A 15,811-nucleotide genomic window follows, 5' to 3' on the forward strand; every position below is an offset into this window, starting at 1 on the left:
CTCCATCATAGTTGCTTTGGGGCCGCTAATGGAAAATAAAAATCTCCCAAGTTGCACTTCCTTTTCAGACTGAAGCAGGTTTTCAGGACATGTCTGTATTTCACAGGATTTATTTTTACCCATTGCCAGGCCAGGACCTGCCTCAGAGTAAGTCTCTGTTCCTGATGACTCATATTCCGTCCACAGACACAAGCAAGGTACTTAGAATGCAAACACATTTGCTTACAATGCAAAAAAAGGAGGAAATAAAAACCTTGGGCGACACGAAAGCCTCGTCATCCCTTACAGGAAATAGAAATGGGGAAAAAAATACTTCAAGGCATTTACTGTGTTAGTCGCTCGGTGTGTGAGATCATTTCACAACTCATCCATGAATCAGCAGAAACGTCCTGTTCTGACTGTGGTTTTCGGTTGATTCATCCACATTGTTCTCTCCAAATGGGAAGAACAGACTCGTGACGAAATAGTAATGAATGAGAGGACTGCAGCAGGAGAATTGCGTGGGTGTTGAATCTCTGAATAGTGTGGTTATTTGTGTCTATGATAGTGACGGAGGTGTGGGTCATTTCTATGCAGTGGGTCCCTTATTGATGTCTGTTCTTCCCACACTCTTTGTAATGTATTCAACAGTGTAACAACAGTTAGGCTGCCAGACTGTGGAAAATCCCTCCTGCTGTTGTTTCTCCTCTTTGTTCGTGAGGGTTACAGGGTCTAAATTATAGAAGACGTCATCAATTCTTCAGCTAATACAATGTCTTTACAACAGTCTGTTTCTTAGTATTAAATTCTGCCTTTGTGTCTCAGCAGTGTTTCCTTGCTGAGGGTAGCAAAGCGGGAGTTTGACACTAAGGCTGTATTTTTATAATCAAGCCTTAATGACCCTGATTAACAACTGAATGAAAAATGAATGCCAAACATATCGACCTACATTAAATATAAGCAGAATAACTAACTGCAGAATTAATCATTTTGCAGAAAACACCTACTTGATTTGGCTGGCTCAGAGTGCCATGAATGGATTACTGAGCACAGGCCACTTGAGGCCACTGGGCCTGTGCCAAGGGTGCTCAAAGTGTGAGGGGCCACCACGGCCTTGATCCACAAAATGTCACTCTAATTACTGTAACGTGTACTGACCAGGAGAGACGCAAAATTAGCACAAAGACATGCAAAGGAAGTGCAAAGCAGTGGTGGATGAAATATCAGAAAGCCATACTCGAGTAAAAGTACTGATATCTTCCCAGAAAATGACTCGGGTAGAAGCTTAAGTCAACTATTAAAATATTAGGTGAGTAAAAGTCTTAATGTCTCTGATGTTTACTGAACCTAAGTATCAAAAGTATTTTTATGATATTAAATGTGCTTAAGTATTGAAAGTTAAAGTACAAGTAAACTCTGTTAGGAGTTTGCATGTTCTCCCAGTGTCAGCTTTTTCCAGATTCTCTGTCTTCCTCCCACAGTCCAAAAATATGCAGCTTAGGTTAATTGGTGACTCTGAATTACCCATAGGTGTGAATATGAGCATGAATGCTTGTCTAACTCTATGTGTCAGCCCTGTGATAGTCTGGCAACCTCTCACCCAATGACAGCTGGGATAGCATTATAACATGTACACCACCTTAAAAAGTGAGCTAACATTACATTTAAAGATAAAAAGAGACTTAAAGAACAAAATCCAGTTTTTCCTTCTCTCCCATTCTTTCATTCCTCAGTCCATCCCTTTCTCTCTTCCTTCCCTATTTTGTAGTAAGTAACAAAGATGTTTATGGGAAATGTATTGAAGTAAAAGTATACATTTCATTTAAGAAATGTAGTTGAGGAAAAGTTGAAGTTTGCAGAAGTATAAAAGCTAAAGTTAAGTACAGATACTCCCAAAAAATACTTAAGTATTGTAACACAGTATTAATTTGTTACAATACACCACTACTACAAAGACACCCAAAACAACCAAGACAGACAAAATGACCTCAAAATGACACAAAACCACTTAAGATGTGTAACGACTTGAAAGAGGTGCAAAACAACAACACAAACAACAGGCAAAACCACAAAATCTACGTGTCTTGCTCCTACGTAGGAAAGGTGTTGGGGGCATTTGCATATCTGTGCCCAGGGGCCTATTAACCCTTTTTACACAGAGATTGCACTAAGGGGCCACTATGAAGTCCCTTCCATATGCCACCTTTGCATATTTTAAACAGAACCAAACAATAGCGGCGTCATGCCACTACAGTGTGTGATTTTCGCCAGCATCCTGCATTCAAAAGAGGCATAATGGGGGTGACATGTAACACAACAGCATTGGCTCCTAGTGTGACATATAACACATATGTCAGCAGCACTTTATACAAAAACAATGGCATGATAACATGGCAATAACAATCATTTACCATCCCTATTATATAGCGGCTGATCTCGTCCTCTGCTCAGAGGGTGAGGAGCTCCCGGAACTCATGGTTTTCCGAATTTGCGGATATTCTCAGCCACTGTTCATCCTCTTTGAGTTAGCTGCTAACTGGTAACAGCTACTTTTTAAATCTCCTGCAGTGTATCACAGGTATAATACGTTGTAAAAATGTCCCACGCTTGCCGCCCATGATCCTGTCAGCTGTCCTGTTGATAAAGACATTGTTTGGTGCTGTTACTTCCTCCCATGACCACCAGGTGAGACAACTCTGTCCCCCCATACTGCAATTGTACCTTTTATACAGAACTGCAAGGCGGAATAACAGCATGAAATTCCCACCCTGAGGAGGCAGTGTAAAAAAGGGTATTATCTTCTAATCCACCCATGCAGAGTGCTAAATCCTTAATAGCTTCAACTGGTCTTAACAATGTATTTTTGCACAAACAAGGACTGTGGATTTTTATTTTCTGTCTTAATGTGACATGGCTGACACCCGTGTGTTGCAGTCGCGGAAGGTGAGGAGCTCCCAGACCTCATGGTTTTCCCAATTTGCGGACATTTTTGGCCGCTGTTCTTCCTCTTTAAGTTAGCTGCTAACTGCTAACAGCTAATTTTTAAAATCTTCTGCAGTGGGTCACCATGTCAAAATGTCACACCTATGCTGCCCATGATCCTGTCTTGCGGCTGTCCCATTTAGTAAGACACTGTTTTGGCGCTGTTACTAATTCTGATGACCTGCTTAAAGGCAAGACAACTCTGTCCCCCCATACTGCCATTGCACCTTTTATACAGAACCACTAGGCGGAATAACAGCATGAAATTCCCACCTTGAAGAGGTTATGTAAAAGGGGCTATTATCTCCTAATCCACCCATGAAGAGTACTTAATCCTTATTAGCTTCAACTGATCTTAACAATGTATTTTTGCACAAAACAAGGACTGTGGATTTTTATTTTCTCTTTAATGTTACATGGCTGACACCAATGTGCTAAAAGCCTTCCTCAAAATGTTGATGTAAATACAGAGGCATTCAAAATCTACTCAATACAGACTGCCTGAATTCACATAAAAACATCCATAAATCCAATTATACTCAAAAAAGAGAATTCAGCAAATTCTAAATTAATTTCAAACAGAAAATCAGAAGGAAGAAATATTTTGTTTCCCATACTTGACAAACTAGATGGCTGTATTTTTATATATAAGCTGCTTTGCAGGATAAATAAAGTGCATATTTTCACCGTCATACAGTGACTTTGTGGGTATTTCTAGCTGCGGCCCTGTGACCCTCCATAAGCAGAGATTTAATGGGTTTAAATGCAGCTCTGCGGCTTGTGGTGACCTCTGTCTGCCGCAGGGAGAACGGCTCCGCACCGGGATAAACACCCTGACTAGAGACGTGAGTATGGCGGCCTGACGGCATGCAGCATTCCCAACATTATCCTGACAGTCTCATGGACATCATGTTATGGAAAGATCCGCCTGGACCACACTCATCAGCAGCCTCGCTTTGTATCTGTTGACTTGTATTAATAGTTGGTCAGTACTTTAGCATCTCTCTGTTCTCGATAATGTCCCTACACCCGCGCCGTTAAGAGTCAGTTGGTTAAAGTTGTTTAGCCGTTAGCTCCTGGTTCATTTAACGTTAGCCCATCAAAGCTATTGTAGCACACAAGCTAGCTGATGTCTTGTGCGGTCATTAGCTTTCAGCGGCTGTCAGTATCATCACCCCGACAACGGGCATCCTTCCCTCGGGGCCGTCTGATGGAAGGGTGACGGGAACGATGCTGAGATTCCTCCATATCCTTTTAACAGGTGAGCCCGGGCTGCTAATCATGGCTAGCTAAGCTCGTTAGCCAGCTAACTCTGCAGCAGGACCAGCTAGGTAGCTTATGCTCCATGACATTATGCAACGGGATAACTTACCAGGCAGTTAGTAAGCATAATTGTATATTGGTCCCTACATTACATTTACAAAAAAAGTGTTTCCTCATAGTTTTACTCTCAGAAACTGTATTTTAAAATGCTAACCCACTGTTAGCATCTTGTAACGTTAATTAATGTAAGGAGATCATAGCTTAGCTAATTATGGACCTGTGGCAAATATAATCATTGTGTTATACACTCAGTTGCTAATTTATTAGGTCCAGTATTTACTGTCAGAATAAAATTCTGAAATGTATCTTGTGTTCCATGACATCAACTGTTTCACTTAAATACACTTAAATGCAAAACAGCATTTAACCAAACACCATAAATCATGCAATAAATGCTAAAAAAAAGTAGATGCAGTGCAGCATATTACTCATTACCTGTTACATTCAGTGTTCAACCCAGGCTACAGAAGCCACGCTCTCATTTAATAGGTTGACAGACTGAGTAACAAATGAGTTCCTCAACCTGTTCAATGGAGCCTATGGGACTGTAAATCCTCTGTTTGATAGTAAAAGGATGAAATGGAGCCAGATGTAATATTACCAGCCAGAGACATTCTGTTAGTATATGCAGTCAAGTGCTTGACCCACCGTTTTTGAGCAAATACGCAGCAGTCTAGCTTAAAGCTGAACAGAGAGACAACTGTACCATGCACTGATTCCATACTGCATAACACTCTGTATTATAGATTGGAAAAACAATAACAGGATCTGTTTATTTGCTCTAAATGAATCTAGTCTTCTAGGGAAATAAATGCCTTGTACCTTATTACAAATGTGATCTATATGTGCACTCCAGGACAGAGCAGCATCCACATAGATGCCCAAGTATATCTAGGAGGACACTTGTTGTCATGGACAGTAACTGGTGGAGGATAAAAGTTCACTGGAAGACCAAAATAACTACTTGTGTCGTCTTTGGATTAATAATAAGTAACTGTCTGTACAAGTACTGATGAATACTGGGACTGTCTTCGGTGCCCAACAAAGACAACAGTGTAGTATCCTCTGAAAACTAAATCAATGACTGAAAAAACTCTCAAAACATGCTGATAAAGGAGGCGTTCATTGCAAATATATAAATAGAAATAATTAAAAAAAAGCAGTTGAAGTAAGTCAGCACCCACATGGTTGAATTAACTTATTGTAAGTTGCTTTGGATCAAAGTGTCAGCTAAATAAATATTATGTAACTGCATGACTGTTGATTTAGACAATATTAGTTTGGCTAGTGTTATGTCTACCTAATAAACACGCAGCTGAGTGCAAGTAGCTGTTATTGTTGACATTTTGAGTAGATTCAAATCTGCCTGATAATAATTCCATCTTTGTACTTTCCTCACAGGCCTGTTAGGTGCTCTCTGGGATGGAGTTGCTGCTTTTGGTAAGCCAGGTATTGATTTAAACCTGCTGCTGCTTCCATAGCTGTTCCCACACTTCCTTTTGTCTAAGTATTTTTCTTTTATCCACAGGTGGAGTCAGACTAGTGGACGGGGAGAACAAGTGTTCAGGTAGAGTTGAGGTGCTCCGCCATGACCAGTGGGGGACTGTTTGCGATCATGGCTGGGACCTCCGGGAGGCTCATGTGGTGTGCCTGGAGCTGGGCTGTGGCTTAGCTGAATCTGCCCTACATGGTGCAGTATATGGTCCAGGCAGTGGAGAGATCTGGCTGCGGCATGTCCAGTGTACCGGACATGAGTCCAGTTTGACACGCTGTGCTGTTGTCCTCCACAGTAACGCCTACTGCTCCCATGAGAACGATGCAGGGGTGAAATGCTCAGGTGAGACTCTGCTGTGCCAGATGGTTGACTGGGTGATTTCCGCTGGGTTGATTCATAGAGGTTATTCTGGTCATTGAACAGTTTGTCATACATGCATATAAATTCAAGATACTCAAGTATATAATATTTTATGTGGTACATATAAACATTAAATACTTTGTAATGTAACCTTGACACTGTATATCCCAAGTATGATAGTCTAGACACGTACCTGGAATATACAGATATTACCTGGGGCAGATGTTTTAGCAGGAAACAGATACCTGCCACTGCCTTATTCACATTTCATGACTTCACTATATCTTTCACATTTTTTGCCCACAGGTACCCTTTTAATGCCCACCCTCACCCTCCTGTCACCTCACACTGTGTTCTCTCCTGGCGAGGCTGTTCGCTTCGGCTGCAGGGCTCTGCTGGGTCACCACCTCAGTGACTTCCACCTGTACAAGCATGGAGTGTCCACGCCGCTGGTTACACAGAGAGCGGACCAAACACTGACCAGAGTGGAGCTGACACTGTCTGACATAGAGACTTTCCACCAGGGCAGCTACAGTTGTCGGTATAGGATTAAGAGTGGCTTTCCTTCTCAGCTGCTCAGCTCTCCACCCAGTAACTCCATCAACATTACTGTTGGTGAGTCATAACTGCATTGTCTAATACATGTTTTGCATCAGTGCCCATTCACGTAGCTCATTGTTTTGTTGTGCAATCTATAGAAGACTTTTCATTGTCTGTCAAACTTAATCTAATGGGTGTGTGCTGATTTAGCGTCAGCCCTGTGATAGTCTGGTGACCTATCCCAATGTAGCTGGGACAGGCTCCAGCACCCCCGCGACCCCTTACAGGATAAGCAGTTACGGAAAATGAATGAATGAATGAATGAACTAAAAAATATGGAGGGAACAACAATATAATACTATTTATCCAAGATGTTAAGGGAAAATAAAACAAGCATACGTAGCACCGGTTAGTTAACTCCCTCTTTGGGCAAAGATGTTTGACAGAGACATCATACAACATTCTGTGTAGGGGTGGGGACTGAACAGCCACATTTGTACTCAGATGTCAAATATGGTCTGAAAAAAGTCTAGTTTAGAAATCTGACTTGGAAAGTTACGGAATTTTAAATTGGAAAACTGCCTGATCTGAGCACAATTCATTCAATCAGCTCCATTTGCTGAGGAAGACTGTGAGATACAGTCGACAGCGCCAGATAGCTAGCTAAGTGGGCCTTTGAGTTTAGTTTATTTTGTCACACATTTTTATTTTTTATCACTGCTCTGTATTTTTATTCTTTGTTTCATTGTAGCTATCTTGCATATAACTATTTTAATATCTGATGTACTAATTTTTCTAGGTTTTTAAGATGACTCTCACCAATTATGAATTTGCAAAAATCTAGACTGAAAATGCCATTTTATTTTAGAACATTTTGTGAAAATATTTAAGGGTTAGAAGAAAATTGTAGGCCCACATCTTTTCAAGAGAGGTGTATCTTCTTACAGCCCGATCAAACCTCTGTATTAACCTATTTAATTCCTTTTTGACTGATCACACAGTGGAACTACTGACTCCCCAGCACTGGTACAACACGTCCACCGAGGCCCCGGCTGGTTCCGTCATTAAAGGCCACAATTTTAACATCACCTGCTCCACCCCGCAGCAGTACCCTGGAGGTTCCTTCCAGCTGCGTCTGATCCGCTCCAACGGCACAGTGCGCCAGACCTTGCCTGCCCTCACCCCGTCCGTCACGTTCACCTTTTCCAACGCCCAGAGCTCCAACGAGGGCTACTACTACTGCCTGTATCGGGTCCAGCTGGGTGGACGCACCTTTGTCTCCAGAGAAAGCCAGCCCCTGCCTATAGCCATCAGAGGTGACACTGACAATAATAATGAATTAAATTCGATGTAGATATTTGTGACAGTTTTTGGTGTTTTTCTTCTGCCGAAATCCCATCTATAAAACCCATCCTGTATATAACCTTCCGGTAACTCCTCTCACCCTCAGACCCAGATCCAGTACTGAGTCCGATGGTGATCAGCTGGCTTGTGTCCGGCGTGACATTTGTCATAGCTGTCATCGTTATAATCATTGTGGCCAAAGTGCTGTGTAACAAGGAGAAGAAGCCCACTGAACTGGAGCGAGAGACCAGAACCTGTAAGTGCCTTTTTTCCATCAGAGGCCTTTGAGCCTAGAAAACATCCTATACTGTATAAGGACAGAGAGTAACAGATGTGCTTCTGCCTACAGGTGTGGACAACACTTATGTTGCCTTATCGATTAACAAGCTATGACGGGGTACGCAGGCAACAGATCACTCAAGGTATTGAAGGTTATGATTTTTGAACATACAGTGTCTATAAATAGTGTTTACCCTCCCTGAAGGTTTCATGTTTTCTTCATGTTTGTGTTACGACAATAAATCAAAAGTGATTTAATATTTTCTTGTTCCTTTGGACTCAGAGCTGGGCGGTATATTGACTTTTTAAGGTATATCGATATTTTTTTAAACAAGATACAGGATGAGACAATACAATTTATATCGATGTAGTTTAATGTTATGTTACATAGCTCGTTTCTTCCACAAGGCCACGCCAGTGTTTGCAGAGAATCCTCATACAACGGTTAGTGGTATATCTAACAAATTGTGCCCCATGAATGGTGTTGTCACATTATATGCTTAATGTGAAGTTACATAGGTTAGGTTCAGGAAAAGAAACATGGTGGCGACATGCTGAGGAATAACTCATGAACTCATGAACACTGGTCTTCAATGGTAAAGTCCTGTGTTTGTTTGACCCGTCCATCACCTCAACCTTCCTCCTCATGCAAAATTTCACTCTTTATACTACTAACTGTATTTTATTTCGTAAAATAAAATCCATGTTGACATTAAATTACATTAAAGGGTGATTTTTTTTTTTTGTTAACTAGTGTCAAAAAGCCACATTAAATTAAGAAAGAATTAAAAAAGAAGAAAACATGAAAACTTCTGAGGAGGAGTGAATACTTTTTATAGACACTCTAATATTTTATTTTTAATGTGTTCATATTATTAATGATGCCACACTTGTGAATTAAATTGAAGCCTTTTGTTTCATCTTTCAAGCAGAATCACAAGTGTGTGGACAGTCAGAGGGCTCACACTGCATCCAACATGGATTCAGTCTGCAGGACAGCTTGGTCGGTCATCTGCCACACCTTTGGAAAGAGGCACCACCTGGACTCAGTTCAGTTTGTGTTTGAACGAGGCAGTTTTTACTGGACTCTTAACGTTGACCAACATCACACTGAACTTGAGGCTAGTGTAACTGGTGGGAAATAACAGATGTGATATTATGGTGAGATGTGAGCTGAGAGCCACAGAAGACTGACAGTAGAATCTATTTCCAGTTCAAAGCCTGTACTGGTTCCAGCTAGACCTCAGAGTCACCCAGACTTGGCTACTGCCATGACACCAGATACATAAAGTGGAAAACTGCTACTGAAAATCAAAGTAGGGAAACTATGACTTGGGTCCCTCAGGTCTGTGTAAATGCAGTTTAAGAACATTGTTTTGTATTTATTACCAGGTAACACTAACGACAGGCTCCACTAGCTTATTATGTACTTGCTTCTACAGATCAACGATCCTTAAAGGATTAGATGTTTTTGTATTTTAAGTCTAACCTTACTATGCATCTTATGTCATTTACATTATGTACATTACTGCACTTAACGTTGGTAAATAGAAGCTGTAGTTGATTAAAATGCTGCTGTTGTTGGAGCGTCTGGGTTCACTGAGTTTTGTTTCACAATCTAAAAGTATTACTGTAGATTTAACATTCAAATTGTATTATTGCTCTTGAATTAATTACCTGGCGCTTCAAATGTTTACATATACAAGCTCTTTAATGGTTTGAATTATGTAACAGCGATACAAAACACATCACATTGAACGCTACACGATGTAAAAGTTGGATTATGTAGTACAAATGTGTGATATACACTGAAACAAAGTACAAACGTGGCACCACAGCTCGTATAAACAGTTCAATCTGATATTTGTAACCAAGATAAAATGTTTCCCCAACTACTTATGAAACACTGAAAAAACATTCAGTATTCCTACAAAACCACTGAGGCACTTACGTTACAGCTGGTCTGAAAACAGTCCCAGCTGTACTTCATTGTAATTATTCCTGATAACTGACAAAAGGAAGCATTGTTGTACCCTAAGATTAAATTAACCACAAGGAGTTGGTCACTCTTCATACTGACAATATACACAGGATAATAGACCGCTAGGCACCCTTATTATCAACGCAGAAAAAAAGGAAAACTTTGGGCGCTAAATAGATGTTGAGCAATTAATTTAATACTGAACAGACTGATTAATACACTGTGACATGAGTCCAGGTGTTCAGGTTTGAAATATGGACATACTCTCTTACGTCTTTTAGTGCCAGAAGAAGACAAGCTGCCTAAATTCTTGTGGAATCTAAAATTAAACAGTGGTCTGTTAAATCTAATGAGAGATTTGTGTTGCCCAATTTTGATGTAAAAGATGTGCAGGATATTTCCTGTTAAGAATTCTATGATGTGGATAAAAAGTTTGATGTTCCCACGCTGATAGATTCACTGTGACCTACTGGGGCTTACAGGAGATATCACTGGCTGAGGTTCAGCACAGTACAATGGCATTTAGTGTGCAGTTTGTGATGCTGTATGTCCACATCGAAATGTCTCTTTCTGAATATGACATCCTTGTCTATTCTAATAGCAGTGCTGTAGTGAAGCTAGGTGAAAAATTTCACCTATAAACATAAGCAAACAAACAATTATAAAGCATAAAATTATTGCATACACCCCAATTTCAGCAATGTCTAAAATAAAGGCATTGACCAAAATACATTCATCCAATTAAAATGCACAATAGAGTGTAACATCCCCATAAAATCCACGAATTAAAAAAAAAGAAAAGAAAAGATCATTCTATTCCTTTGAGGGATTCATTTGTCTCCATATTGGAAAAAACTAAGTAGAGTAACACGGCCACAGCGAGGAAGAACACAAACTGAACCCACAGTGGGATGAGACGTGACGACTCCGGTGCCTTCTTTGGAGGAGGATCTTTAGATTTCATGGGTGGTGAGTTCACGTAGGAGCTTCTGTAAGTGGAGGGCGTGTCGTACATGTGGGGCCTGAAAGGGAATTAAATGCGTCAGTATGTAGTTAAAATTCTCCATCACAAAGAAGCACTACATGTGAGCTAATTTTGACTTGTAAGTCTGGTGTCACTATTGTTGGTTCCACGACTGTAATGTTAGTTAAGCATTTATGAGGTGACAAACTGCGGTGCTGCCCCCTTTGGGCCAATCAGTGTCAGGTCATATTAGTGTAATGTGAGGGTTCACTGTGTGGTGGTTGGCTCACTCATATTAAGAGTACACAGCAGGATGGAGACAAATATTGTCTCTAATATTCTCTACACCTCAACAGCTTCACAACAACAGCCTTTCCTGGTTACACTTCCTTGTTATGGGTCACATGTCTCGTAACTAACCAATAAGAGAATTACTGAGGCAGATCCAGCAAATTATTTAACTGTTTTTTTTATTTAAATTGTTTTTTGTTAATTATGTTATTATTTTTCTTATACTGCCCGTGGCTGCAGCACCTCTGTCTGAAACACTGTCTGAGCTCATCCTGAAGAGCCCAGTCTGCTCTGAATTAATGAACTGTAAATTAATATATATCTTATATTCTGTTCCGGACTGCTGGTCAGACAAAACAAGAAGTTGTCACCTTGGGCTCTAGAAAACTTTTATGGACTAAACACTTTATCAGTGGTGTATTTAGAGCCTTTACTTAGAAGCATGAAATAGCATGAAATGGAAATAAAAAGCACTAAAGTAAAGTCAGAAAGGTGACACAACAATTAAGTTTAACCTGAATATACTGATTAGCTGATACCATCTGACACTATATGACTTCATTTAAAGACACTTACTCGTCAACATATTCCCGTCCTCTGTATTCAGGCTTTGACCTTGAGTAGGTTGAGTAGGACGTCCTGTGGAGAGTGACAGAAAACAGTACATATGTTTACCCTCCTCACCAACTGAGTCAACAACTACTGCACAGATTTATATAATTATAACTTACTCTTGTTCAAATTCCCGTCCTCTGTATTCAGGCTTTGACCTTGAGTAGCCTGAGTAGGACGTCCTGTAGAGAGTGACATATAACAGTACAGATGTGTACACTCAACAACTGAGCCACAACTGCACAGATTTATATAATTATAACTTACTCGTGCTCAAATTCCCTCTCGCCCCACTCTGGTCTGGACCTCATGTAAGACACACTAGATGGATTAGAGAAAATAAATGACTATATTAGATTCATTTGTATTTGCTATGTTGATGAAACTGAAATAGAAGAAAGACAATAAATGTTTGGAGCTGATAATAGAGGATTTAGGGGGGAAAAAACTGACCTGTCTCCCGCACCCTCACTCCTTACCTGCAAAATCAGAAGCAGTGATGTGATGTTTAACAAGACCACTGATATAAACAATCCATACCTATAAGCCTCACTTCTTTGACTGTGGCTGCATTTAATTAACATTATATTTAATGGTTGTATCTCTGACCCTGCAAAGGGACGCCCTCCTCTATCAGATTAGAAAACAATGAGTCCTATTTCATAGATATACAATGTAGGGGATAACGTACAGCGAGTGGGTCATTATCTTGAGGGTGATGCATGCCCCCGACGAGAAGCTTCACCCTGTCAGGGTTTATTACACAATAATGACCCGCTCACTGAACATGATCCTGCTTATTACACAGCTGCTTCAACAGAATCAATTTGACACAATATGATCAGAACTGCTTCCACAGTAGCAGTCTGCTGTTCAGAAATAACAGACCATAGAAACTGGCCAATCATAATTGAGTATTCAACAAAGCTGTGTATTAAATACATTTAATTAACTTGATTATGTTTTACAAAATCTATCAGACACTGACCATTCAAACTAAAGTTTAGGAGCTCACAGCAGCAGTGAACTTAAATGACATTTGACAATGATAGAGATGCACTGATTTCTAATTTCAGGGACAATAATAATGACAGATTTTTAGATGGATCTGTTTGTTTTCCCACTGTCAATACAATGTTTGTAAACAAACTGTAGTTGAGACATAAAAGGCCATGTTTACCATCATTATGCATCATACATGTATTTTCATTTCTTATTAACTAGGCGAGTAAACAAAAAAATGTTGACAGAGATACTTACAGGTGACCTGTAAACATAGGTGACTTCCTCCTCTGAAATGAAAACACAAACATGATGCTAAATGTCAGTGCAAGTGTATTGTGTATGTATCGTCCTCCTTTAATAAAGGCAGAGGCTGATTCATACAATTAAGAACCCATCCGGTTGGCGGCGAACCACCTGATCAACATATTAATATAAACACAATAGCAACACAGATGTTTTCAGTTGTTTTGCTGGGCTTTATGTATCTGATATGATCATTTCATAAACCTTTATGTGACGCCCCTCCCACTGTCTTGGAGGATGTTCCAGCCAACCTCACCAGGCAGTTTACTGACATAGGAGGGTCGTTGCCTTGATCAAGCTCACCTGGGCCTTCCACGCTATAAAAACGTCCTAATGTTTTCACTCAGTCTCTCCCTTTCTACAGCCGACATCCACCTTGCATCATTGCTTTTTGGTTTTGCACCTTCAACACCTCCACAGCACACCTAACACACACCCATGCATGGCATTCATTGCTTACCTACACATTCCATTGTTTATTTAAGACACATTTTAGTGTAACCTTTTGTGTGGACTCCCTACTTTTCACATTCACTAAGCCACTGCCAGTTTATGACACTTAAGAATTAATTTCTTAACAGTACAGTTACTGTGGCTCAGTGGCAGAGCAGGTTATCAATCAATCAGAAAATGGCGGTTCGGTCCCCGGCTCCTCCAGCCTACATGTCGAGTAAGACACTGAGCCCCAGATTGCCCCGATGGCTCTTCCAACGGTTTGTGAGTGTCTAAAAAACTGAGTAGCCTCGGCCACCAGTGTGTGAATGGGTGAATGTGATTCGTAGTGTAAAAAGCGCTTTGAGTAGTCGGATGACTAGAAAGGCACTATACAAGTGCAGGTCCATTTATAAAAGGCTAAATATTACAGTTATAAATGTAGATTTTTACTTGACTTTTCACTGTTATATATATGATTTTAAAACTGTTAATGTCTTTAAAAGGGATACTCAATACATTTTACACATTAAGATAGCCTACATTTCCACATCACAAGGAGTAAGGAGTAATATATAATGTCTTATGTGGCTCTGGAGGGAGCGCTCTATAGTCTGAGGAAATAACTTTGGTATAATGACATTTGGCTTGACACTTGCACCTGTGGTAGATGGATTATGGGAAATGTAGTATGTTTATATTTCTTAAACCAGTAGGCGCCATTAAGGTTAAAGAGGAGGACTCAAAGTCAGAATATGTTGACATATGTGTTTTCAGTCTTGACCATACTTTAGACTGGTGCAATGTGAACCACATTTATCACAGTGAAGCTTTACAGTTAAATGCTATTCAGAGTGAAGACGTTAGATAAGAGAACAAATGACAGTTACCCTCTTCTCTGTAGAACGTTTTGTCTGACGATGGTTTCGCTCTTTTCCCTTTGGCCATGGCCTCTTTCAGCTTCCTCTCATACAGACTTCTGGTGGAGTCTGGGGAACAACACAATCCCACATTATGAACACGTGTACACAGAAAACCTTAATGATTTAAGTAGTACATTAGGAGTAAAGTCAGTAACTTCACACAGTTAGAGAGGAGGCCTGTGTGAAGTTACGTGGTGTGAACGTTGGTTCAAAAACGGGCGCAAAGTAACCGTTGAGTGTGAGATCCACTCACCGACCACAGGCCCGTGCTTTATCCCGTACTCATCCAGCAGCTCGCTGATCTCCTGCGCTGATTTACTGCTGAGCGAAAACATTGTTGCTGTGATTTAATTCGCTCGTCAATGTTTCTGAGTTGTGTTATATTTAAGTGTTCTTGTTTCGGTTTTAGGCTGTTAGTTTCGGTTGGCAAAAACAGACAACAACTATGACTCCTCCCACCGATAATGACCGAGAGCTCGTTTTGTGACGCGGCCGGTAAGGGATGATCCTCCGTGGAGTCTAACGGGAGTCTGGAAGCATGGAACGAGTAAACCCCGCCCTCCTCTGTTGACCCAAGTGTTGAAAACATTCGCCTATCGTTGAATTGTACATCATTTCCGTTTCCGTTTCACACTTTTTATGCTATATTTTTTCTTTTCTTTTTTAAATATTCTTTATTTAAAGAACAAAGCTACATTAACAGCATATACATACAAAGTTGTTCATAACTGGGGAACATATACAAAAATACGAGAGAGACGAACAACAAGAAAACAACAATTAAGTACGAGTAAAACATAATCAAAATAATGTATCGGCAGTAGTTTCTATTCTTTTTTATTTCTTTTCTGGTTTCCTGTAAGAAAAGAAACACTAATAGTAAATATTGATATTAGCAGTCAGCTGGTAGTGTCATGATTAATATTGTTTTTAGTGGCAAAAGAAGTTTTCAGATACTTAAGTGAAAGTTGTAGTACTGCAGTGTAAAAAAATATGCT

The 15,811-nt window shown here is 40.2% G+C and overlaps 2 protein-coding genes across 5 annotated transcripts; one reads left to right on the top strand and one right to left on the bottom strand.

Moving 5' to 3' along the window:
• Positions 1-3,757: 3,757 nt before the first annotated feature.
• On the top strand, positions 3,758-9,889 carry si:ch211-150o23.3 (deleted in malignant brain tumors 1 protein). Of its 3 annotated transcripts, none has more exons than XM_050065964.1 (8): positions 3,758-4,222; positions 5,686-5,733; positions 5,813-6,121; positions 6,446-6,754; positions 7,681-7,995; positions 8,130-8,279; positions 8,373-8,445; positions 9,232-9,889. In XM_050065964.1, the coding sequence occupies exons 1-7, from the start codon at positions 4,192-4,194 to the stop codon at positions 8,414-8,416; spliced, it is 1,206 nt and encodes a 401-aa protein (XP_049921921.1). In that variant the 5' UTR covers positions 3,758-4,191; the 3' UTR covers positions 8,417-8,445; positions 9,232-9,889. The 3 variants fall into 3 exon arrangements, with proteins under 3 accessions (XP_049921921.1, XP_049921922.1, XP_049921923.1); XM_050065965.1 differs by having other exon boundaries at positions 9,235-9,889; XM_050065966.1 differs by having other exon boundaries at positions 3,760-4,222; positions 5,686-5,724.
• Positions 9,890-9,994: 105 nt separating this feature from the next.
• On the bottom strand, positions 9,995-15,308 carry LOC126403360 (emerin-like). Of its 2 annotated transcripts, XM_050065969.1 has the most exons (8): positions 15,067-15,307; positions 14,781-14,879; positions 13,411-13,442; positions 12,604-12,629; positions 12,418-12,471; positions 12,270-12,332; positions 12,115-12,177; positions 9,995-11,305 (listed from the first exon to the last, which is right to left on the bottom strand). In XM_050065969.1, the coding sequence occupies exons 1-8, from the start codon at positions 15,146-15,148 to the stop codon at positions 11,092-11,094; spliced, it is 633 nt and encodes a 210-aa protein (XP_049921926.1). In that variant the 5' UTR covers positions 15,149-15,307; the 3' UTR covers positions 9,995-11,091. The 2 variants fall into 2 exon arrangements, with proteins under 2 accessions (XP_049921926.1, XP_049921927.1); XM_050065970.1 differs by lacking the exon at positions 12,270-12,332 and having other exon boundaries at positions 15,067-15,308.
• Positions 15,309-15,811: the final 503 nt, after the last annotated feature.

This window comes from Epinephelus moara, chromosome 16 (assembly GCF_006386435.1).
Source record: "Epinephelus moara isolate mb chromosome 16, YSFRI_EMoa_1.0, whole genome shotgun sequence".
Classification (NCBI taxonomy): Eukaryota; Metazoa; Chordata; class Actinopteri; order Perciformes; family Serranidae; genus Epinephelus; species Epinephelus moara.

Bases quoted from the DNA above. Each gene is read 5' to 3' on its own strand.
- si:ch211-150o23.3 (XM_050065964.1), top strand. From the start codon at position 4,192: ATGCTGAGATTCCTCCATATCCTTTTAACAG. The intron at 5,734-5,812 runs GTATTGATTTAA...TTTTATCCACAG, and splicing joins TGCTGCTTTTGGTAAGCCAG to GTGGAGTCAGACTAGTGGAC. The intron at 7,996-8,129 runs GTGACACTGACA...TCTCACCCTCAG, and splicing joins CCTGCCTATAGCCATCAGAG to ACCCAGATCCAGTACTGAGT.
- LOC126403360 (XM_050065969.1), bottom strand. From the start codon at position 15,148: ATGTTTTCGCTCAGCAGTAAATCAGCGCAGGAGATCAGCGAGCTGCTG. The intron at 13,443-14,780 runs GTAACTGTCATT...TTTTCATTTCAG, and splicing joins AACGTTCTACAGAGAAGAGG to AGGAGGAAGTCACCTATGTT. The intron at 12,630-13,410 runs GTAAGTATCTCT...CTGATTTTGCAG, and splicing joins CCTATGTTTACAGGTCACCT to GTAAGGAGTGAGGGTGCGGG.